Source organism: Phyllostomus discolor, chromosome 5 (assembly GCF_004126475.2).
Source record: "Phyllostomus discolor isolate MPI-MPIP mPhyDis1 chromosome 5, mPhyDis1.pri.v3, whole genome shotgun sequence".
NCBI classification, from domain to species: domain Eukaryota; kingdom Metazoa; phylum Chordata; class Mammalia; order Chiroptera; family Phyllostomidae; genus Phyllostomus; species Phyllostomus discolor.
Window position 1 is genome coordinate 87,907,488 of NC_040907.2, and position 23,550 is coordinate 87,931,037.

Genomic DNA, 23,550 nt, shown 5'->3' on the forward strand with positions numbered 1-23,550 from the left:
TTTATATGGTATTTTAAATTTAAAGCAAAGTCATTGAAGTCAAGTCTAGCAGAGTGAACTCAGGGATCAAAGAAATCTATAGTGGCCAGAAATGCCTTCATTTAAGTTCTCTGAAAAGAATGCCTGGTGGTCTGATTACTTTGGTTTTGTATCTAATCCTTGAAAAGGAATAATGAAGGTCCCTTCAAAAAGGCAAAATGTGTCACCTTTTTAGTGAAGAGAAATTTTGAGTGAGGGGATTAGGAATAACTTCTACTCACCACCCTTTTATGTAAAAGCTGGACCTCACTAACAAAAGAGGGACCACTTATGCTGGGCGAGCGTACTCACTCTTAGAGGAGCGACTTCATCTGCAGAGCAAATGTGATTCTAGACTGGTGTCATCATGATGCAGTTTTCCATCTCAAAGTAAATCAGAAGAGGCAGTAAACTCCAGCAGTAAACTCCATGTGTACTGTGAGCATGTTGGGGATAACTGTGTCCACTGGAGCATATTAAGAAATGGCATTTCCAGGGTCTGTGCTTTTTTTTCTAGAAGTTTCCAGAGTCACTGTCTTCCTAACATTGTTTACTATATTTCAGAGGCCTGCCTTGGTTATTCAAATGGAATGAATGCATGAAACACAGGCGAGTGGGTTCATTTATGTTCCCTGCAAACATTGCATTACATTATAGCTCAGATCAGCTTGATTTGATTTGTATTAATTTGCCAGTTTTGCTGGTTAAGGATTTTTCAACTTTTCAGTATACTCAAATATCTTTGAAAGATATTCAAGAAGCAATTCTACAGAGAACGCCAGAGGTTCTTTACTTAGCATGAAGCCTCAGAGGGAGGGAGCCTCTGGCCTGTGGCATGCTTATATTTTTTTTTCAAAGAAAATTTTTGTTTAATCTTATGGCTATCAACCTGGTTTTACTTTTATTTACATTTAATGGCAGGACTTTGCAATGTTGATTAGCACATTATAGAAGATTTCTGACTGGCTTCTACTTCTTGTTTCTCATGTTACATAGGATAGAATAGCCATGGTTCCAGTTTTAAAAAAGCTCATCCTTATTGAATCAAGATATCCAAGTTTTAGCCCTAGCTTGTTTCTTAATTTTCTATGTCACCTTGTGAAATTTTTGTAATACTACAGAGTCTGTTTCCTCTCTTGAAATATGAGGCTAATGACCATCAATTCAATTAAGTAAACACTCACTGAGCATTAACTCAGTGCCTAGCACCATGCTAAACTGAATGAGAGAAGGATCCTGCTTTCCAAAACACACAATGCAGGGAGATACCGGCTATGAGCATTCTTTGAAGACTATAAAAAAACTACACATATAGGGAGTTGTAAAGCACTTGAATTCACAGATTAATGGGATTCTGGATTAGATCTTTCCAAACTTGTTTCTTCCAGAAACATCTCATAAACAGCTTTGTGCCTTGATTCTGGGGTCTCCTATATGCATTGAAAAGAATGTTTACTTTGTGCTCTGTGGGATCCCTTGTGATTGCAGTACCACACTGAATGATACTCGCTTGGTATAAAAAAGATGAATGAACCCATAATGATTCAGAGAGTGAGAAGAGTGATATATGCAGTTGTATTAAAACTCTATAAAAATTCAATTAAACAACAATTTGATTGCCATTGTATGTAAGCAGTATTCTAGGGACTAGAGACGTTGCAAAGGTACCAAGTAGGCTAGACACCTTTATTGTATAGTCTAGTTGTGACATGACTTATTTTAGTACTTTTCACATTGTAAGCTGTTTTTATTAGTAGCTCATTTGTGAAACCTTTGCTAGAAGCTCTATTTAAGGCAAAGATTGCTATATCCCCAGTGCCTAATACTGCATTGACCCTTCATATTTGTGAATAAATAAGTAATACTGTTGTACTACTCATGGGTAATTATGTTGTCATGGGCATGAGGGTGAAATACTCTCAATATTTATGGCTTGAATGGATGAATGGCTCTAGTCTGAAGGTATGAATTTTGGTTCTGGGCACAAGGGTTGGTTTCCAAGAGAAGTGAGGGTTGGTCATTCTCACCCTGAGAAATACTAGTGCTGGTGAATTACTCCATTCTGTATTGAAGAGTCTAAAAGTCTTGAATAGTTACAAAGCAAATAATACAAGGATAATAATACAAGGATAATAATACAAGGATTCATGTTAATATACATGCTGCTCATATTTATGTACTATTAAAAGCATACAGATATTAGACATTTATTGATTTCTTTACATTAAATTGATTTCTTTGTTTCAAGGAAAATACAAAAATCATGTGGAACAAAAATGTAGAAATACCAGGTGTTAATTTGGTGCCAGATGCTGAGAGAGAAAAATCTACACACACAGGTTCCCACAAACACACTCACACACACACCATATAGGCTTTTGACATTTTTCAGAATGGTACGATGTGAGACTACATTTACAACTTATTTATGATGGTAGGTAGAGTGAACCTAAAAAAGCATTTATTTGGAATTATTAAATCAAAGCGGCAAATATTCATTAAGCATTAAGTATGAACTGGGCACTGTGCTAGGTGCTAGGTGCAAGGCTGAATGAAGTAAAGAAAATCAATGATGAGGAAGGGGAGAACAAATCATCAAGAAAAGACTTACCCCATGAAAATGAATGATGGTCAACCAATCAAATACTTCCCCAAATGGAGTACAAAGCACAATTATGGGACATCTACATCTTTCAGAATATGCTGTCTGGCACTAAGGCTAGACTACCAATCTAGAAAGTTCTGAATTTAAATAGTAAAATGCATTCAATAATCCAGAGTTTCTGAGTGGCCAGAAAAACAAGATGAGTCCTCAATAACTGTCCAACTCACTTCTGCTGCCTTTGTAGTTACAATTCTCACTCCAACTTCCTGGAGAAGGGCTCCCTCATAGAAATGTTCTGAAGCTCATTTTGTGCTATTGAATTGAAAAAACTAGCCAATAATTTTCCCTGCATCCACCCCTGCCCTCACTAGTGTGGTATTGCTATTCATCCCCATTAATGATTTAGTGATTACGGAGGATAGATTGTCTATGAATGCAAATCAAGCTGAAGTCTCCAGGCAGGAAGCTGAGCATTCTTTTATCAATAAGTACTGTACATACCCATAAAATTTCAACCGAGTGTCCTAAGTCACTTTAGATGTCACATCCACATTGAGTGTGTTGTGTTGCAGCATCTTGCTGATCCTGTTCTCTTTTGACAATTTCTGATTTGCTCTTCTGTTATCTTTACCACTTGGGCTGTGGCCAAACTTCTCTTTTTACTTACTTTCCAATGGTCAACTCATAACTCTAAGAGTCCCTTGTTATGAGTTAGGCATGCCTGGTGATTTTCAGGCTATAGTGTATTTGAGTGTGTAGAGTGTTCATGGTACAGATCCCCTTTGGGGGGATATTTTTTTGCTTTTAGGCTGGAGAAATCACACAATGAAGAAATGAGGAGATGATCTCTTCCTCCCACTTCATTAGCATTCCCTGGGAGATATTAGTGGGTATTAATATAATATAAAAAATTATTATCTTAAAAGCTGACACCAGAGTTTCTCTGGAGGGAATGAAATGGTCTTCAAAAGTATGTGCTCTCCAAAAGCCTGACTGTAGGAGGACCCCAAACAACAAAATAAAAAAGCTGGCTCAACTATTTTGCACAAGAATTTGCTTCCAAGAGAGCATGGGAGGGAAGTTTGGAGAGCAAGGAAGAACAGAAAGGGAGAGCAGAATCGCTATAAGAGAAAGGGACTGGGATTAGGTTTAGGGAAGAGTCAATAGAAGTTTAAGAGTATAAACACTCTCCTCTGTTTGTATTTATTGATTTATGATTATTATGTAAACCAGTGGTTCTCCAGGTGAGATCCCTGAACAGCAGCATCAGCGTTTCCTGGGAATGGTTATGGATGCAAATTATCAGGCCCTACCCCACACTTATTCAACCTCAGGATGCTGCTCAGAAAGCTGTTTTAACAAGCCCTCCAGGTGATTCTGATGTGCACCAAGTTTGAGGACCATAGTAAATCTTTCCTCCCCTCACCTTCCACATCAAATTGCCATTAATTTCAAGAATTTTACAGATGTTTTATGGAAGTAATTTGTTGCTTTTGAGGTAGAATAGGTGTCAACACTGAGACGAATAGGATTCTTAGAGGCAGAGATAGCCATAAGAACAGAAATCCCCAAGGAATTAACAGAAATGTTTGGAATTTCAAAGGCCAAGGATTTGGGGGGGATTGCAGTAGTTTCTTTGTGTTCTGGGTCATGGAGGACCCATATGCCATGGTTCTGTAATAAGCCCACTTCCCACTTCCAATTCTCATACCTTTCTCTCCTTGCTTCTTGTTCTTCACTGATGACTTTTACACTTCACTGAGAAAAAGAGAATCACAAAAGGGCAACGACCTCATCTTTCCTCATCCTCCTTGATTCAGTGGAGCCCCTCAAACCCGTGCTTTCACCCATGCCATCTCTCACTTTTCTCCTGTCACAGTGGAGGATGGGGAGTGCCAATTGTGAAGTCCTTCAAACATCTGTTTCCTGGGTCCCACCCACTCAAGGATTTCACTCTAGAAGTCAGAGCTTCTCAACCTCAGCTCCAAGTATGACTTGTAGAGCTTTTTAAGTACCCCAGAGCCCACACTGCACTTGAGACAAATTACCTCAAATGTCTGAGTGGGGAGACTGAAGCATCAGTAGTTTCTAAAGCTCCCCAGGTGGTCCCAATGTGCAGCCAAGGATTTTAAACACTTAAATCTAATGCTTTAAAAGGGGCATTAACCATTTTCCCCTGGTTTGTCTCCATCACAATAAAATTATGCCTACTCTATCATGTTGTTAAAAAACTCTCCTTTGATGTTTGTATCACTGTGTACATTTCACAGAAAGTCTTCCTGAAGGAAATGGCAATATCTGCTATCTTCATTTCTTCACCTCATGTACACTGCCTGCAGCCCACGCCCACCTCTCTGACTTCTTTCTCTAGAAAAACAATCTTTTTACTTCTGTGTTTCCAAAATATATGACCACTGTGTCTCCTTACCATTCAACTCATCAGTAGCATTGCTTAACAGAGCTAATGGCTGCCTTCTAGAATCCACCGATATATCTGGCTCTTTGTCGGCACACTGTTCTGAATGTCTTTCAGCCACTGGCTACTGCTTCTCAGTTTAGATTCTTCTTCTTTGTCTACATTGTTATTGTTATTTATTTATTTATTTATTTATTTATTTATTTATTTATTTTAAAAATATTTTTATTGGTTATGCTATTAGTTGTCCCATTTTCCCTCCATTTGCTTCCCTCCACCCTGCACACCCTCTCCCACCCACATTCCCCCCTTTAGTTCATCTCCATGTGTCATACTTATAAATTCTTTAGCTTCTACATTCCCCATACTATTCTTACCCTCTCCCTGTCTATTTTCTACCTACCTTCTATGCTATTTATTCCCTGTACCTTTTCCCCTCTTTCCCCCTTCCACTCCCCTGTTGATAACCCTCCATGTGTTCTCCGTTTCTGTGGTTCTGTTCCTGTTCTAGTTGTTTGCTTTGTTTTTGTTTTTGTTTTAGATGTGGTTGTTAATTATTGTGAGTTTGCTGTCATTTTACTGTACCTGTTTTTTTATCTTCTTTTTCTTAGATAAGTCCCTTTAACATTTCATATAATAAGGGCTTGGTGATGATGAATTCCTTTAACTTGACCTTATCTGAGAAGCACTTTATCTGCCCTTCCATTCTAAATGAAAGCTTTGCTGGATAGAGCAATCTTGGATGTAGGTCCTTGACTTTCATGACTTGGAATACTTCTTTCTAGCCCCTTCTTGCCTGCAAGGTCTCTTTTGAGAAATCAGCTGACAGTCTGATGGGAATTCCTTTGTAGTAACTGCCTCCTTTTCTCTTGCTGCTTCTAGGATTCTCTCCTTCATTTTAATTTTGGGTAATGTAATTATGATGTACCTTGGTGTGTTTCTCCTTGGGTCCAACTTCTTTGGGACTCTCTGAGCTTACTGGACTTCCTGGAAGTCTTTCTTTTGCCAGATTAGGGAAGTTCTTCTTTATTACTTGTTCAAATAAATTTTCCACTTATTGCTCTTCCTCTTTTCCTTCTGGTACCCATATAATTCAGATGTTGGAATGTTTCAAGATGTCCTGGAGGTTCCTAAACCTCTCCTCATTTTTTTGAATTCTTGTTTCTTCATTCTGTTCTGGTTGAATGCTTATTTCTTCCTTCTGGTCAAAGCCACTGATTTGAGTCCCAGTTGCCTCCCTGTCACTGTTGGTTCCCTGTACATTTTCCTTTATTTCACTTAGGATTGCCTTCATTTTTTCTTCTAATTTGTGACCAAATTCAACCTATTCTGTGAGCATCCTGATTGAGTGTTTTGAACTGTGCATCTGATAGGTTGGCTATCTCTTTGTTGCTTAGTTGTATTTTTTCTGGAGCTTTGATCTGTTCTTTCATTTGGGCCATTTTTTTTTTGTCTTGATGTGCCTGTTACAACATAGTAAGGGGTAGAGCCTTAGGTGTTCACCCAGGTGGGGCAACACATGTTGCTGGGTTGTGGTGCTTTATGTGGGGCAGGGGTCTGAGAGGGAACAATGGCACTTGCTTTGCTCTGTGCTGGATTTCAGTCACTTCCCCAGCTTCTGCCAAGCAAATTGGGCCCTTCTGATGTTGATTCCCAGATGGGTGGGTTTGTGTACGTTCTAGGACCTTGTGGGTCTCTCCAATGAACTCTCTTATGAGGTTGGAAGTTTCTCCCAGCACCTCAACCCACAGGTGTTTTCAATTGGTGTTTTGAGGCTTTATTTCCCTGCACTGGAACCCTGGGTTCCATGGTCTTTCTCGCTTCCGAGTTCCCTCTGGTTTATATGTGCACAAATGTGGGGCCATCTGGTCTGCCAGACACCTTATGCGCCACACCCCTCCAAAATCTGCCACCTCACTGGCCTTCCCACTGGTGCCGTGCACACCTGGAATCCTCCAGCTACTGCTTTGCCATGACCCGTTCTCCCTGCCAGCCACCTGGCTCTGCCCCTCCTACTGGTCTGGATGAATGTGTCTACTTTAATTCCTTGGTTGTTGGACTTCCATATAGTTCAGTTTTCTGTCAGTACTGGTTGTTTTTTGTCTCTAAATTGTTGTTGTCCTTATTTTGGTTGTATGAGGAGGCACAGTGTGTCTACCTATGTCTCCATCTTGGCCAGAAGTCCCTACACTGTTATTGTTGATGGCACTAAGTCCATTTTTGTTCTTTCTTTAAACATTTCCACCAGCTTGGTGGTGCCCATGTTTATATCTCTAGGTCAGCCATCTCCTTTGATCTCTGGATTTCCTTATGCAGAAAGCTTACTTGACATTTTCACTTGAATGTCTCACAGATGTTACCAAATTCACATTTCTAGATGTAACTCTTAGTTTCATTCCTAGATCTTCCCCTCCACTTTCCATTGGTCTTCCCAGCTCTGAAAATGGCAACCCAGTTGGTTAAACCAGATACATAGAGTAATTCTTGCCTCCACCTTCTTCTTCACCTCCTATGCTAAATCCTGTGCACTTGCTGTCCTAAATCCAAAGTAGACCTCTGATCCATTTCCTTCTCTTCTATAGTGCCACCACTGTAATCTAGTCCATCATCACTTTTTTCCCGCACAACGGCTTTCAAACTGACCTCTTTGGTTTATTATCAACTTCATCTAATTGTTAATACCTAGGGGGTCCCTCTGTTCCTTTTGTGAAATACAGCATCTAATGCTGGGGCCACTAGGTGACTCTTTCTAAACAGAGGTAACCAGAAGCTGCTCACCATGGATACACCTGAAGTGAAAGGGGACAGAAGTGACACCCCTACCAGGAAGATAAGCTTTGCCTCCTTAGTGGCTTATGGTCCCAAGGTCTTTTTACTCAGCCTTAGCCATGAGGGGTTATAGTTTCTGAAACCAGGCAGAGCGGTTCCTAACAGGTAGCTTAAGGTTATTAGACTATCCACCTCCTGAATAGTTCTCCTGTAAAGTTAATATGCCAGACTATAGGACTAACTCTTTATACCTTGAGAAGAGTGGCCACATAGGTTGAAATGTGTGTAGACATCTATCTCATTTTACACAGATGATGTCATCCAGAAAACTACAAATCAACCAAAGTTTGGGTAAGTCATATCATTATTTAAATATCTTAGTGATTTTGTGAAAGAAAACACTGTGATTTTCTTTTTGCAATACAAAGAAAGTCCATAACAAAGTTATGATTTATTTAATTTATAAGTATGGATTTTTAAAATTAAATTTTCTTATAGTAGGTCACTTCCCAGGTACTCCTCCATCTCAGTCTCCCTTGCTGATACCTTCTGTATCAGAATCTTAAACATTGGTGTTATTTAGGATTTGATACTATATCTTTTTTCCTTCTTTATCTACATTTTTTCCCTAGGTGCAGACAATTACCAAATATGATCTCTAAGTTTTATGACCATACTCACAGGTCAGGATAGTTACCTGTCATTTCTGCTTCATATCTAAAGTTATCTCTAATTTAACATTTTCAAAATCTTAGTTTGACTCTATGCTAACTTTACTCCTCTCAGTCTTTTCTATCCCTGTAAATAACATCCCATTCACTCAGCAGTAGAATGCCTTCTATCTGGTTGACAAGATTACTGTAAACAGGAGTGTACCTTTGAACTGCATGTAGCCCAGTTAACACGCTATCATCAACTGTGAATATGTGTCACATAGATAAGATTACTGGGCACAAGATAATAGGGGTGGTGGGTGGGGAGTATAGAATTAGCTCAGTGCCATCTGCCAACACTACTGGAATAGATAATTCAAAGAAAAAATCAGTAGGATACAGGTTAGTGTTATATATGCATAGAAACCATTGTTCACTTATTATCTACATCCAGATCAACCCTGATTCAAATGCAGCTCTCACAAACAAGGGCCATTCAAAATTAGCAATACTATTGGCTCATTTTGGAAGATTTTAAAGAACAATACATGTGGAGTAATATGATGTCCTCTGCCTTATGTCAGCTTTTACACATTTCATTACTTATTTCTCAGATCTAAAAATGGACCCTTGCCCATCAGCGCTGCTGCTTCTGGAACTAAAATCAGCCCCATGCCAGTATGGAAGCAGGGGCAGAGAGAAGGGTAGAAAGTATTGTGTGTGACTGAGTTTTTAAATTGGATTGATAGAGAAATGCTTGGAGTTGACTGAATTTATTTAAATATAACTAAATTAAGCTTCTGCAAGTGACTCAAAATAGCAACAGAAATTAATTTGTGTTATATTAAAAGCTTCTGCACAGCTAAAGAAAGCAGTATTAAAATAAAAAGAGAACCAACCATATGGGAAAACGTTATTTGACAATGATACCTCAGATACAGGTTTAATTTACAAAATATATAAAGAACTCACGTGACTCCACTCTAAGAAGATAAGCAATCCAATTAAAAAATGGCCAAAGGGCCTGAACAGACACTTCTCCAAGGAGGACATACAGAGGACCCAGAGACACATGAGAAGATGCTCAGTACCACTAGCTATCAGAGAGATGCAAATTAGAACCACAATGAGATACCACTTCACGCCAGTCAGAATGACCATCATAAACAAAGCAACAAACAAGTGTTGGAGAGGTTGTGGAGAAAAGGGAACCCTTAGTGCACTGTTGGTGGGATTGCAGACTGGTACAACCACTGTGGAAAACAGTATGGAATTTCCTCAAAAAACTAAAAATGGATCTGCCTTTTGACCCAGGAATTCCACTGCTAGGAGTATATCCTAGGAACCCTGAAATACTAATACAAAAGAACCTATGCACTCCAATGTTTATAGCAGCACGGTTTACAATAGCCAAGTGCTGGAAGTAACCTAGGTGCCCATCAGTAAATGAGTGGATCAAAAAACTGTGGTACATTTACACAATGGAATTCTATGCAGCAGAAAGAAAGAAGGAGCTCCTACCCTATGCAACAGCATGGATGGAACTGGAAAGCATTATGCTAAGTGAAATAAGCCAGGTGGTAAAAGACAAATATCCTGTCAAAAAAGACAGGAACCTAATCCGCAAAATAAACAAATAAGGAAAATATAACCAGACACTGAAATTGAGAACAGGCTGACAGTGATCAGAGGGTTAGAGGGAATTTCAAGGGAAAAGGGTGAGGGTTTGCAGGAACAAGTATAAAGGACACAAGGACAAAAACAAGGGGTTGGAAATGGAAGGGAGGTGGAGAGGACTGGGGGTGGGCTGGAATGGGGGGAAAGGGAGAAAACTACTTGAACAACAATTTAAAAATTCTGTCAAGAAATAAAAATAAATAAATAGAGTTACATGCTTGCACATCCAGAGTTACAGTCTATGAACTTTACATCCACTATGCATATAAACAAATTTATGGGATTCTTTGGACATTAAGGCTTTCTGTTCTTGAATTAGAGATGCAGAGAATTTAGTTCTGCTATGGACAAAAATACAACTTTATTCTATTTTTCTGAAGCCACATTATGGGTCTTAATATTTTTGAAAGTCAAGTTTAATAAACCTATTTTGTTCACAGAGCAATCTCAAACACAGAATGATGCCATCAACATATGATTTAACAGTTAACTAATTGTGCCATTTTAGGCAATCTTTAATCATTTCCTGGAATAAATGTATAAAGGCATTAATGATATATGTACACATATATACACATACATACATACAGGTTTTATCCTCATATACATTAAGGACAGGTTTTTCATCTTTTTCTTTTAATCTTGGGGAAAAGTGTATGTAGAAAAGGCACATGTCTTCTAGAATAATTCTGTTATAACTCTAAAAAAGAGAAGCATTGTAAATATATGAGCTATTTTTATGAGAAAAATAAATGCCTGCACTTTACCTTCACACCAAGGATTGAAGAGAATGTATGTGTCTGTTTCTGTGTCCCGGCTGGTGCGGATTATTCCATAGGGGGTCCAGACAGCAATGTACATGCGGAATTTCCCCACAATGCACTCTGGAGAAGACTGGATGGACAACCGGACAGACCTGTCCTCCCTCATGATGACTTTGGCTCCCCACTTGCCACTTTGCAGCTCCGAAACGACAGGAACTGGGATGTAGGTTCCTTTGTTCTTTTGAGGGTAGCGCCCTATGAGAAGACAGTACAATTTGGAGTAGATTTCACAAACCGGTTTTGTTCCCACTCTATCATCTTATAGCTGAAGGTGGAAAATAATTTATTAGACCTGAAGTCATAAGAATTGGGTTGAATTTCATTTCTGCTACCAACTAGCTACATGATGATAGTCCATTTTCTTTTCCTTTTTGAGGCTCAGATTTGTCATGTCTAGCTAAAAACACATAACAATATTTATAGGAATTTTTATTGGTTGGTTAGACAGTGAATTCAAATAAGACATAGAAATACTAATCTGGAATGCAAAAGCAAAAGTGGAGTTTATGGTGTACGGTGAAGTTATCATTTCCTGAAATTCTGCCTTCACATGGACAAAAACAAGGGGGGTGGAAATGGGAGGGAGGTGGGGAGGGTTGGAGGGGGTGGGCTGGGATGGGAGTAAAAGGCAGAAAACTGTACTTGAACAACAATTAAAATTAAAAAATGGCAAAAAAAGTTAGAATTGCTTTTTTAAGGACATAAGGTGATTTTTAATTATTCTGAATATAATTTTATTATTTGTTATGTTATCTATAATAACATTATATTTATAGGTTGTCATATGTAACGATTTTCATACTCAACAAAAATGTGTTTATTGCTAATATTAATGATTTAAGCATATGTCATAGGCAAGAATTCAGGCTTTAAAGGTAAAGTATCTAAGTTTGAATTTTGACTTTTCTATTTCCCTGGCCTTACAATCTCTGGCAAATTACTTGGCCTTTACAAATCCCTCTTCACTTCTCTTTTTCTTCATGAGTAAGGATGCTTTATATATAATTTCTTATGCATAACAAATATTCAGCTGTTAGTTCAATGGCAGATTAAAACATCATTATGTACTACCATTTTTCCAGGCTCATCATTCTCTATACATAAGCTATTTCAGGGTAGATCTTATTTCTCTTTATTACTGCCATTTTGGACCAAATTCTTACTTCATATGTTAACCTTATAACTATGTTTTACCAATGGGTTCCTAAAATATCAAAGTCTTCACTGTATATAGAAAGTCAACCTCACAGCATTCTTTAACTCCTTTACTGACAGTTTAGTCTACAGTTTGGTTTATAAAATAATCAAAAGCATTGATAACTTAAAGTGAATCAAATCTTTCCATTACACACATTTCCAAAATATATTCAATATGTAATTCTTCTTTACTTGAAGAAAAATACATATCACACTAAGTCTGCACATTATTCTGCTTGTAAATAGAAGAAACTTCAAGAGCAAAACTTAGTCACTTCAATTGTTTTATATAAAACACAGAGGATACTACATAAAACAAATAAAAATGATGTTTTGTTTTAGCATCTGCAATTACTGAGGTCTTTACAATATTCTTTGGTAGGTATTCCATTGGAGATAGAGCATTCTGAGGAGGTGGTTTCATAAGTTACTGCTGTGAGAGGCTTAATCTTAATGAAAATAATTTGCACAGTGAAAGATAGAGAGAAAGATTAGAACCCCAGGGCTTTGCTATGTGTTAAGGGTATCAGTTACTCAGAATGAATGTTATAAATCTGATAAAGCTTTAAAAATGGCTGCCTGCCAAGGTACAACAGTGTCTAGATGTTCTTGGGACTACATGGGGCTCAGCTTCTGAGAAGCCTGCACGAAATTCCACTTTAAAAAGCTGTTTGTTCCAAACGCACCCTCATCCCAGTATTTCCAAAGTACACTCCTTTTTGTGCATGATCAGCTAGGAGTGAGGTTGCCCTTTTCTCTGGAGGCATTGTTGCCCTCTACAGCCCCCATCACTGCTGAAGTGTAGACATCAAAGGCAATCAATCTTGCTAGCTAAATAGGACCATAATTCATTTATTGTAGTAGCTGTTGTCACTAAATACTGGCTTGGATTTAAAATACATGGTATTAAATACAATACAAGTTTGGTAAAAATGAACTTTCAGAGATAAAATCTATGTAATAATGACAGACATGATTTTTGAAGAAAAATGGATGAAAGGGATTTTATTATTTTTAATAATTTTTAAATAGTTTATTTTTTACTGTATTTTTTCCATTACCATTTATTCCCCTAATACCCTTTTCTACCCACCCCAAAGGATGAAAGGAACTTTGAAATGAATTACATAAAAATGCTCCTTTGGGACTAGTGAGGAAGTAGGAGGATACATCTGAAACCATGTGCCATGTGTCATGAACCTCAGCATCACCTTTGTACTAACATCCATTTTTGGTGGGAGCACTGAAAAAATAAGACAATTACTAGTTTCCATTATTACAAATTATGATTTCAAAGACTCATTAAATTTGACCTATCAAATTCACATTATACCAAAAAGAATTGTCTTTGAGCCCAGACATGACCTAATTTAAAACTTTTGTTTGTCTGAACATTTTTTACTTATGCAATAAATGTGCTAGGAGTTATTTCAAGTGCTAGGGATATAACAGTGAATGAGACAGACTCCTGTGGTCATAGAGCTTATAGTCTATAGAAAAAGCCAATGCCTGTGCTGTTTATTATGTGCCTGTCACTGCTTTATTACTTGTAACAAACTGTGGGAGGGGAATCATGATCTTCATTCTAATTTGACAAATTAGGAAACTGAGACACAGGGTCATTTACACAGTGCAAGACAGGGAGAAAGATTAGAATCCCAGTGCTTTGCTATGTGTTAGGGGTATCAGTTAATCATCACTCAGAATGAACATTATCATAAATCTGATACAGCTTTGAAAATGGTTTTCTGCCAAGGTGCTACAGTGTCCGGGTGGTGTTCTTGGGACTACGTGGGGCTCAACATGAGCCACTAGTAAGTGGTGGAGCTGAGATTTGAATCCAGCTTGGCCTGAGAGCTTGAGAGTTTAACCATTAAGCTCTGTAGCAGTTATAAGTGTAGAAAGCACTTTGTAGTTGGTGAGAACCACATTCAAGTTATGACTCCACAATTAACTATTGATGCTTCTTTGAGAAGATTTCTTAATTGTCTAAGCTTTTCTTTTCTTGTCTCTTTGCAGTTTAGTTCTGGATATGGAAAGAAAATAAAGTTTATAACCATTTATAATAATTATATAAAAATAAAGTTTATAATTATTTAAAATAATTAAAAATATATAATTATTATATTATAATATAATAGAAACTTCATGCCTGGCACACAGTATGGGCTGACTCAGGAGATGCTTATTGTTTGTGTTTGAAACAGCTACTGGGAAAATTGGAAGGAAGAAGAGACCATTTTAACCTTACTGGTTCTAAATCTGAAGTGGGCATCCCAGGGCAGGGAGCTTTCATGGCCACAGGGAGAGCTGCCTCTGACCTTTACTGTGTGGGTGTGGGTAATGCACTCAGCCTCTCTCTGTGAAACCTTCATTTATTCTGCAAAATGGGGATAATAGTGGTTGTAGTTGTGATGAGAAGGGCACCTTAATAAGTGGCAGTTATTATTATTATTCCCCCATTTTCTCTGGCTTTCTGACTTTTCTGCTCCAGAAGTGGGAAGCCAGGATGGGTTCAGACAACAAAACTATAGAACCCAAATCTACTTACTTTCAAAGGTCAGTTTATTCCAAAATCTTGAGCTGACTAATATTTCTGTCAGGAGAACTTATATCGGCCACCCTGACACACACACACACAATGGTGTTTTTTATTAGCTGAAAAAGCCCTAATAATTCCAGAATTATCATGGAAGAATCACCTGAAACCTGTACCTCACTCATAATTTCTCATTTTCTTAGTGGTCATTGTAATTTTCATTTATGCCCCAGAGCAGAAGTTGGTCATCTATTGTCCAGGGACCAAATGTAGCTTGCCACTTTGTGTAAATAAAGTATTATTGGAACACAGTTCAACTCATTTATTTATGTATTATTGTGCTACAGCAGCAGAATTGAGTAGCTATGACAGAGACCATATAGTCCACAATGCCTAAAATGTTTAGTATCTGGCCCTTACAATAAAACTTTGCTAACTTTGCATTGGAGAATTTTACACTTTAGTTACTTAAGGGGTAATTTATCATAGACACAGAATCTAAGACTCAGGCCTAAAAAGAAAATAGCATTACCTACTTTCTCCTTTCAAAGAAAAAAATTGGTATTAAACCAACAGCAAACATTTGTGCTACTATTAGGTCAACATTTAGTTTCCTTAAAGCTTGTGAGCTAAACTCACAGTCTCAGAGGGTGTTGAAGACAGAGAAAGTTAGTTGTAACTTTTTATTGATTTCACTGTACATAGCTAAAAGGTTCAATTTTATTGCTGTAACAGTTGTCAAGGCCTCTCACATAGAGATGGAAATAAAGTGACAGGAATAAAGGTTTGTTTTCTGGGGTCCTTACAACAGCCCTTTGAGGGATTTTTCACAGATTAGAAGCTGAGGCTCCAGGAGGCTGTTACCTGCAGGACATTGTGTAGCTAGCTAGGCAGAGAGGAGACAGAGCTTGGACCAAGTACTCTGCTGTGAAGGCCATTCTCCTTCCCCTGAATCATGTTGCCTCCACAGAGGTAAGGGGGAGGGAGCTGGAGGGATTACAAAGATGAAGGAAGCCAAGAGAAGAATAAAGTGGAACAATCCAAAGGTATGAGTCAAGGGGAGAGTGAGAAGATACACTGTGGTGCATGGCAGATGTGTAAGAAAAAAGTATGAATCCGAGAGCTTAATGACTGGTGGTGAGAAAGAAGACCTGGCAGGCAGGAGCCTGCAAAGCCATCTCATGACTCTAAGGGATTTGATCTGGGAAGGTTTCTAGGGGATGTCAGTGACTGAAGGGAGAAGGGTAAGCAGTGCTGATGACAGGTCAGGCCATGTGACGCCAGACCAGCATATGGAAGCGAATCAGGAGCAGGTGGCGATTACATTCAATCCAAAGGGAGAAAACAGAATCCAGATTTGCAGGCTTTTTCATATTCACTGTATGGAAAAGGTGATTATTAATGTGAGACCTGACATGTCAATAGTACCTCAGGGTATTGTCGCCTGCTCCATTACAGCATGTTTAATTCTGAATGTAATGATTTCAGTGACAGCACTGGGGAAGAATTTTCCATGATTGAATTGTGAGTAAGGAAGTTGTGACAGAGTAGTATTTCATTTCATTAAATAGCCCTTCTCACCCCCAGGAGGTGGCACATTTAAGAAACCACAATCAGGCTGCACTCTGAACACCCATCCATCAACACCCATGACTGCCTGCCAGCTATCCTGGGCCTATTTTGGATGTGAAACACAGCCCTACATAGGTGACCACCATTCACACATTTGCTGGAAGTGTATAATACCTAGGTAGATGTTTTGTTTTGTACCCCACCCCCCACCATACTATATAATTTTGTGTTTAAAAAATGTGAGCAAGAAAAATAGAATCAGAAAATGTAATATCCCGGAAAAGATCCTCATTTTGTTTTTTTAATTTGATCTTCATTGTATTTTTCCATTACTGTTTAGTCCCCTTAAACACCCCTCCCCCAGCAATCAACACACTGTTGTCTATGTCCGTGAGTCATTTTTCCTTTTTGCTCAAACCTCCATTTCTTCTCCTCTACCCCTGCCCCCAACTAGCTGTCATCCTGCCTTCCATCTATGAGTTTCTCCCCATTTTCCTTGTTAGTTCAGTTTGTTCATTAGATTCTGCAGATGAGTGAAATCATGTGGTATTTCTCTTTCTCTGACCATCTTATTTCACTTAGCACAGTGTTCCCAGGTCCATCCATGGTGTTGCAAAGAATAAAAATTTCTTCTTTTTTATGGCCAAGTTGTATTCCATTGTGTAAATATCCCATAGGTGTTTTACCCACTGATGGACATTTAGGCTGTTTCCATATCTTGGTGATTGTAAATAATGCTTCCATGAATTATAGGGATGCTTATGTTCCTTCAAAGTAGTGTTTTGGGTTCCTTCAGATATATTCCTAGAAGTGGGATCACTGGGTCAAAAGGAAGATTCATTTTTAAATTTTTCTCCATACTGCTTTCTGCAGTGGCTGCACCAGTGATCCCCATCAACAGGATGGATTCCCATCAACAGGCTTCCCTTTTCTCCACATCTTCACCAGTACCTGTGGTTTGTTGATTTATTGATGGTAGCCATTCTGACAGGTGTGAAATGATATTTCATTGTGGTTTTAACTTGCATTTCTCTGATGATTAGTGATGTTGAGAACCTTTTCATAAGATTATTGGCCATCTGTATGTCCTCTTTGGAGAAGTGTCTATTCAGGTCTTTTGCCCATTTTTTAATGTTGTTGTTTTTTTATGTTGTTGTCTTTTATGTTGTTTGTTTTTTGGTGTTGAGTTTTGTAAGTTCCTTATAATTTTTGGATATTAACCCCTTATCAGATGTATCAGCAAATATGTCCTCCCTTTCTGTGGGTTTCTTTTTATTTTGTTAATGATTTCCTTTGCTGTGCAAAGTGTTTTTATTTGATATAGTCCCATTTGTTTATTTTGTCTTTTGTTTCCCTTGCCAGGGGAGAGATATCTGATAAAATATTGCTATAAACAATGTCCAAGATTTTGCTGCCTATGTTTTCTTTAAGGACTTTTATGGTTTCAGGTCTAACATTTAAGTCTTTAATCCATTTTGAATTTATTCTTGTGTGTGGTATAAGGAGGTGGTCTAGCTTCATTTTTCTGCATGTATCTGCCCAATTTTCCAAGTCATTTATTAAATAAACTATCCTTAGCCCATTGTATGTGCTTGCATCTTCTGTTGAATATCAATAAACTATAAAGGTGTAGGTTTATTTCTGGGTTCTCTATTCTGTTCCATTGATCTTTGTGTCTGTTTTCATGCCAGTACCATGCTATTTTGATTACTATAGGCTTATAGTATAGTTTGATATTAGGCAGCGTGATTCCTCCAACTTTGTTCTTTCTCAGGCTCGCTGTTAGTGTGTGGGGCTTTTTGTGGTTCCATACTAATCTTAGAAATATTTGTTCTAGTTCTGTGAAATATGTTGTTGGAATCTTGATAGGAATTGTGTTGAATCTATAGATTGCTTTGTGTAGTATGGAATTTTAATCATGTTACTTCTTCCTATCCATGGACACAGTATTGCTTCCACTTATTTGTATCTTCTTCTACTTCTTTCTTCAGTGTCTTATAATATTCTGCATACAGGTTTTTTACATCTTTGGTTAGGTTTATTCCTGGGTATTTTATTCTTTTTGTAGAAATTGTGAATGAGATTGTTTTCTTAATTTCCCTTTCTCTTAGTTCATTATTGGCATGTAAAAATGCAACTGATGCCCTGACTGGTGTGTCTCAGTGGATTGAGTGCCAGCCTGTGAACCAAAGGGCTCATCATTTCAGTTGTCAGGACACATGCCTGGGTTGTGGGCAGTGTCCCCAGTTGGGGGGTGTGAGAGGCAACCACACATTGATGTTTCTCTCTCTCTCTTTCTCCCTCCCTTCCCCTCTCTCTAGAAATAAATAAAATCTTTAAAACAATGCAACTAATTTCTGGATATTAATTTTGTATCCTGACACTTTGCTGAATTTGTTTATCAGTTCTAGTAGTCTTGGTGTAATCTTTGGGTTCTGTACATACAGTATCATGTCACCTGCAAATAATGAAGTTTTACTTCTTCCTTTCCAATTTGGATGCCTTTTATTTCTTCTTGTCTGATTGCTTTGGCTATAACTTCTAGAACTATGTTGAATAAAAGAGATGAAAGCAGACATCCTTGTCTTGTTCCCGATACTAAGTGGAATGCTTGTATTTTTGTCCATTGAGCATGATGCTGGCAGTGGATTTGTCATATATGTCTTTTATTTTGTTTCGGTATGTTCCTTCTAATCCCATTTTGCTGAGAGTTTTTGAGATAAATGGGTGCTAGATTTTATCAAATGCTTTTTCTGCATCTATAGATATGCTCATGTAGTTTTTATCCTTCATTTTGTTTATGTGGGGTATCACATTTATTGGTTTGCAAACATTGTACCAACCTTGTATTCCCAGAATAAATCTCACTTGATCACAGTTTATGATCTTTCTGATGCATTGTTGTATTCAGTTTGCTAATATTTTGTTGAGGATATTAGCATCTATGTTCATCAGGGATTTGGCCTATAATTTTCTTTCTTTATAGTGCCTTTATCTGGGGTTTGGAATTGGAATAATGCTGGCCTCATTAAATGAGTTTGGAAGGCTTCCTTCCTCTCAAATTTTATGAAATAGTTTGAGAAGGAGAGGTGTTAGTTCTTCACAGAATATTTGGTGAAATTCACCGGTAAAACCATCTGGCCCAGAGCTTTTGTTTGTTGGTAGTTTTTTTTTAATTTCTGCTTCAATTTCACTGGGTGTAACCTATTTATTCATATTCTTTGATTCTTCCTGATTTAATTTTGGAAGATTGTATGTTTCTAGGAATTTATTCATTTTGTCCAGTATGTGCAGTTTGTTGACATAAAGTTGACCATAATGTTTTCTTACAATGCTTTGTATTTCTTTGGTCAATAGTTATCTCTTCTCTTTTATTTCTGATTTTATTTATTTGGGTCCTTCTTTTTTTCTTGATGAGTCTAGTTAAAGGTTTGTCAATATTGTTTATCTTTTCGAAGAACCAGCTCTTGGATTCATTTTTCTTTTGTATCACTTTTTAGACTCTATTTAATTTATTTCTTCTCTGATCTTTATTATTTCCTTCCTTCTGCTCACTTTATTTGCTGTTTTCTTTGTTTGTTGTTCCTTTTCAAATTCCTTTAAGTGTGAAGTTAGATAGTTTATTTGAGTTTTTTTTCTTTTTTTTTCTTTTTCAGATAGGCCTGTAATACTATGAATTTCCCTCTTAGGATTGCTTTCCCAGTGTCCCACAGATTTTGGATTGTTGTACCCGCATTTTCATTTATATCAAACTATCTTTTGATTTCTTCTTTGATCTCATTATTGACCCATTCATTGTCTAATAACATGTTATTTGGCTTCCATGTCTTTGTGTTTTTCAGTGCTCTTCTTGTGATTGATTTCTAGTTTCATAGCATTGTGGTCAGAGAAGCTGCTTGATATGATTTCAGTCTTCTTAAACTTATTGAGAGTTGTTTTGTGTCCTAACATGTGGTCTATCCTAGAAAACAGTCCATGTATACTTGAAAAGTATGTATATTCTGCTGCTCTGGGATGAAATGCTCTGAAGATAACAATTACATCTATTTGATGTAGTGTGTTATTTAAGGTTGTCTCCAGTTGATTTTCTGTCTGAAAGATCTATCAGTGAAGTCAATTGGGTGTTAAAATCCCCAACTATGACTGCATTTCTGTCATTCTCTCTCTTTATGTCTATCAAGATATGCTTCACATACTTAGGTGCTCCTATGTTGAGTGCATAAATATTTACTTGGGTTACGTCCTCTTGTTGGATTGTTCCCTTTATCTTTATGTAGTGTCCTTCTTAGTCTCTTATTATAGTCTTTGTTTTAAAGTCTTTTTTTTTTTTGGTCAGATATTAAGTACTGCTACCCCAGCTTTCTTTTCTTTTCCTTTGGCATGAAATATGTTTTTCCATTCCTTTATTTTTGTCTGTGTGTATCTTTCAATCTAAGATGGGTCTCTGGGAGGCAGCATATATAGGTCTTGTTTCCTTATCCATTCAGCTACCTTTTGTCTCTTGGTTGGAGCATTTAAGCTCTTTACATTAAGGTGATTATCGATAGATAAATATTTAGTGCCATTTTATTAAAGACTATTTTCCTCTGTTTTTTTCCTCTTCCTTTTTCTTCTTAAAGCAAGCTCTTTAACATTTGCTGCAGTACTGTTTTGGTATTAACAAACTCAGCTTTTTCTTGTCCAGGAAGCTGCTTATTTCTCCTTTGATTGTAAGTGATAGCCTTGTTGGGTAAAGTAGATTTGGTTGTAGGCCCTTTCTTTTCATCACCTTGAATATTTCATGCCTCTCCCTTCTATAGCCTGAAATGCTTCTGTTGAGCAATAAAATGACAGTCTAATTGCTGTACCCTTGTATGTAACTACCTGCTCTTCTCTTGTAGCTTTTAGCATTCTCTCCTTGTCTTTAAGCCTTGTCATTTTAATTATGATGTGTCTCAGTGTATGCCTCTTTGGGTCCAACTTGTTCAAGACTCTCTGAGCTTCCTGGAATTGTGTGTCTTTTTCCTTCATCAGATTAGGGAAGTTTTCAGTCATTATTTCTTCTAATGGATTCTTGATACCTTGCTCATTATCTTCTCCTTCTGGTGTTCCCATGATTCCGATGTTGTTACACTTCATGTTGTCCAAGATGTTTCTTAAGATATCCTCATTAAAAATTTTATTTTCTTTTTGCTGCTCTGCCTGGGTGTTTTTTTCTATGTTGTCTTCCAAATCATTGATTTCATCCTCTGCTTCATCTAACCTACTGTTTATACCTTCCAGTGTATTATTGATTTCAGATACTGCATTTTTCATTTCTGACTGATCCTTTTTTGTGTTTTCTATGTGTTTTTTTCATGCTGTTGAGTATCCTTATAATCATTACTCTAAACTCTCTATCTGATAAATTGCTTGCTTCTATTTCATCTAGTTCTTCTTTTGGAAAATTCTCTTGTTCTTTTATAGGTCTTTTTCTTGGTCTTCCCATTTCAGCTGCTTCTTTGTATTTTCTGCCTTATTTAAACTAATCAGTGATACAGCCTCAAGCTGTAATCAGCCACCTGGCTTAAGCACCACAGGTTAGGGCAGAGTAATTCCTGCAGGCAGGCCTATTGTTTCCCCTTAGGCTGATGATGCTTGGAGAAGAGTGCTCTGCCTGAGAAAGATGGCTTCTGCATGGGGAATGTCTCAGCATAGAGATCCTGGTGACTATTCCTTCAGTTCTCTACCCAGAGCCACCAACACCAGACTCTCACGTATCTCTAGTCCACTCTGTTCTCCTTCTGTGGGATGCCAGAGTAAGTGGCTGCAAACAAATTTTGTGCATTGGTCCTTTAAGAGGGTCTCTGAGTCTCAAGTTATCTCTTTCTGGCAGACAGAAACCCTGCTGGTTTTCACAGCTGGATGTTATCTGGGTTCCTTTCTGGCTCTGGTGCTGTAGGCTGGGGAGCCCAGCTTGGGGGTTTAGACCTCACTCTTCTCAAGGGGAAGCCCCCAGACACTGAAATATCCCTCCAGAACTTCAGCTGCTGCCCATGGGAGCCCAGCCAGCCCTCTCACGACTCTTCACACTCCTTACCAATCTTGTTGTGGTAAAGCAGTTGCTTCTGTCTGTCTTTGGTTATAAGGCATCTCTCCAGCTAGTGTTCAGTTGGTTATTCAGGATGACTTCTCTACAATTTTTTTGTAATTCCAGGTTGGTCCTGAGAGGAGGTTAGTGTAGGTTCCACTTACTCTTCTGCCATCTTGGATCATCCTCTTTTTTTTTTTTATCTCTTCTCAGTTGAAAAAAGGTTATCATTGCAAAGGTGGAGGGGTGCTTCATTTTGTTTTTAATAGTGTAGCCTTTGAAATTGGACTACTAAACATAAAAAAATACAATTACCAATCGCATTCTTTCACACCCATCTAAAATTAGTGCCATCTTCCCAAGTGATCTAGGAATTAACATATGTTCCTAGTTTAAATGCTTGTTTTAATGTGCAAATTATTTTTGAGGCCACAGAAATACTATTTGTAAGGCAAAATTTGGTTGGACCATGTGCTTCTATTGGAATGCTACTGTGCTTTCTTTAATCTCACTCTTCCCTTATATATGTGTGTATGAATAAAGAGAAATGCAGCTACCTTAACCCCGTAGCCCTCCAGCCTGGTATCAGGAGGAAAATGGTGAAAATATTTAATTTGAGATTTTATTCTTTTCCAACTTCGGTTCAATGGGCCTAAACTTTTTGCATGGCCTTTTCATATTAGTTTCATTTACAAGTTGGCAGGAAAAATCTACCTCTGGATCAGACCAAGTTATATGTGACCTTGGGGAAAATTTACTCTCAGTCATTCATTTCATACCTGAGAACCCACTGTAGGCAAAGCCCTGCATAGGTAGTACCCCACAGAGGAGTGTGTTGCATTTTAAAAATTAATTATTTAGTCCATTGATGACTTTGGAATATGTTTACAAAAAACACAACATCCTATGTGGTGATTAGTTCCCAGGTAGGCCAGGAAAGCCACTAATTAGCATATAGTATGGTAAGTATGGTTGAATATTGTTGCTAATAGGATGTTTCTTACTTTACCTCACTGTGTCTAGAACCTGTAAGGATGTACTCAGCATGGAGAAGTAGGTCCATGCAACTGAAGAATACACACCCATCAGTCACTGTTTCCCCTGGTGCTCTGACATGAACAAGTTCGTATGTCAGGACTCCCCGATTTCTGTCACCTCATGGGCATCTCAACTGTAAATTAAATGCCCTATGCTATCCTTAGTAATAGTGACACTTCTGGTTGTGCAAACC

General features: G+C 37.9%; 1 protein-coding gene across 1 annotated transcript in view; it reads right to left on the minus strand.

Annotated features, from left to right (window-relative positions):
* The window catches only part of F13A1 (coagulation factor XIII A chain), a 185,543-nt gene that overhangs the window by 120,275 nt on the left and 41,718 nt on the right, over positions 1-23,550 (minus strand). The window contains exon 4 of the mRNA XM_028513923.2: positions 10,906-11,157. Within this exon, the coding sequence (XP_028369724.1) occupies positions 10,906-11,157 (252 nt within the window). The remainder of the gene's footprint in view (positions 1-10,905; positions 11,158-23,550) is intronic.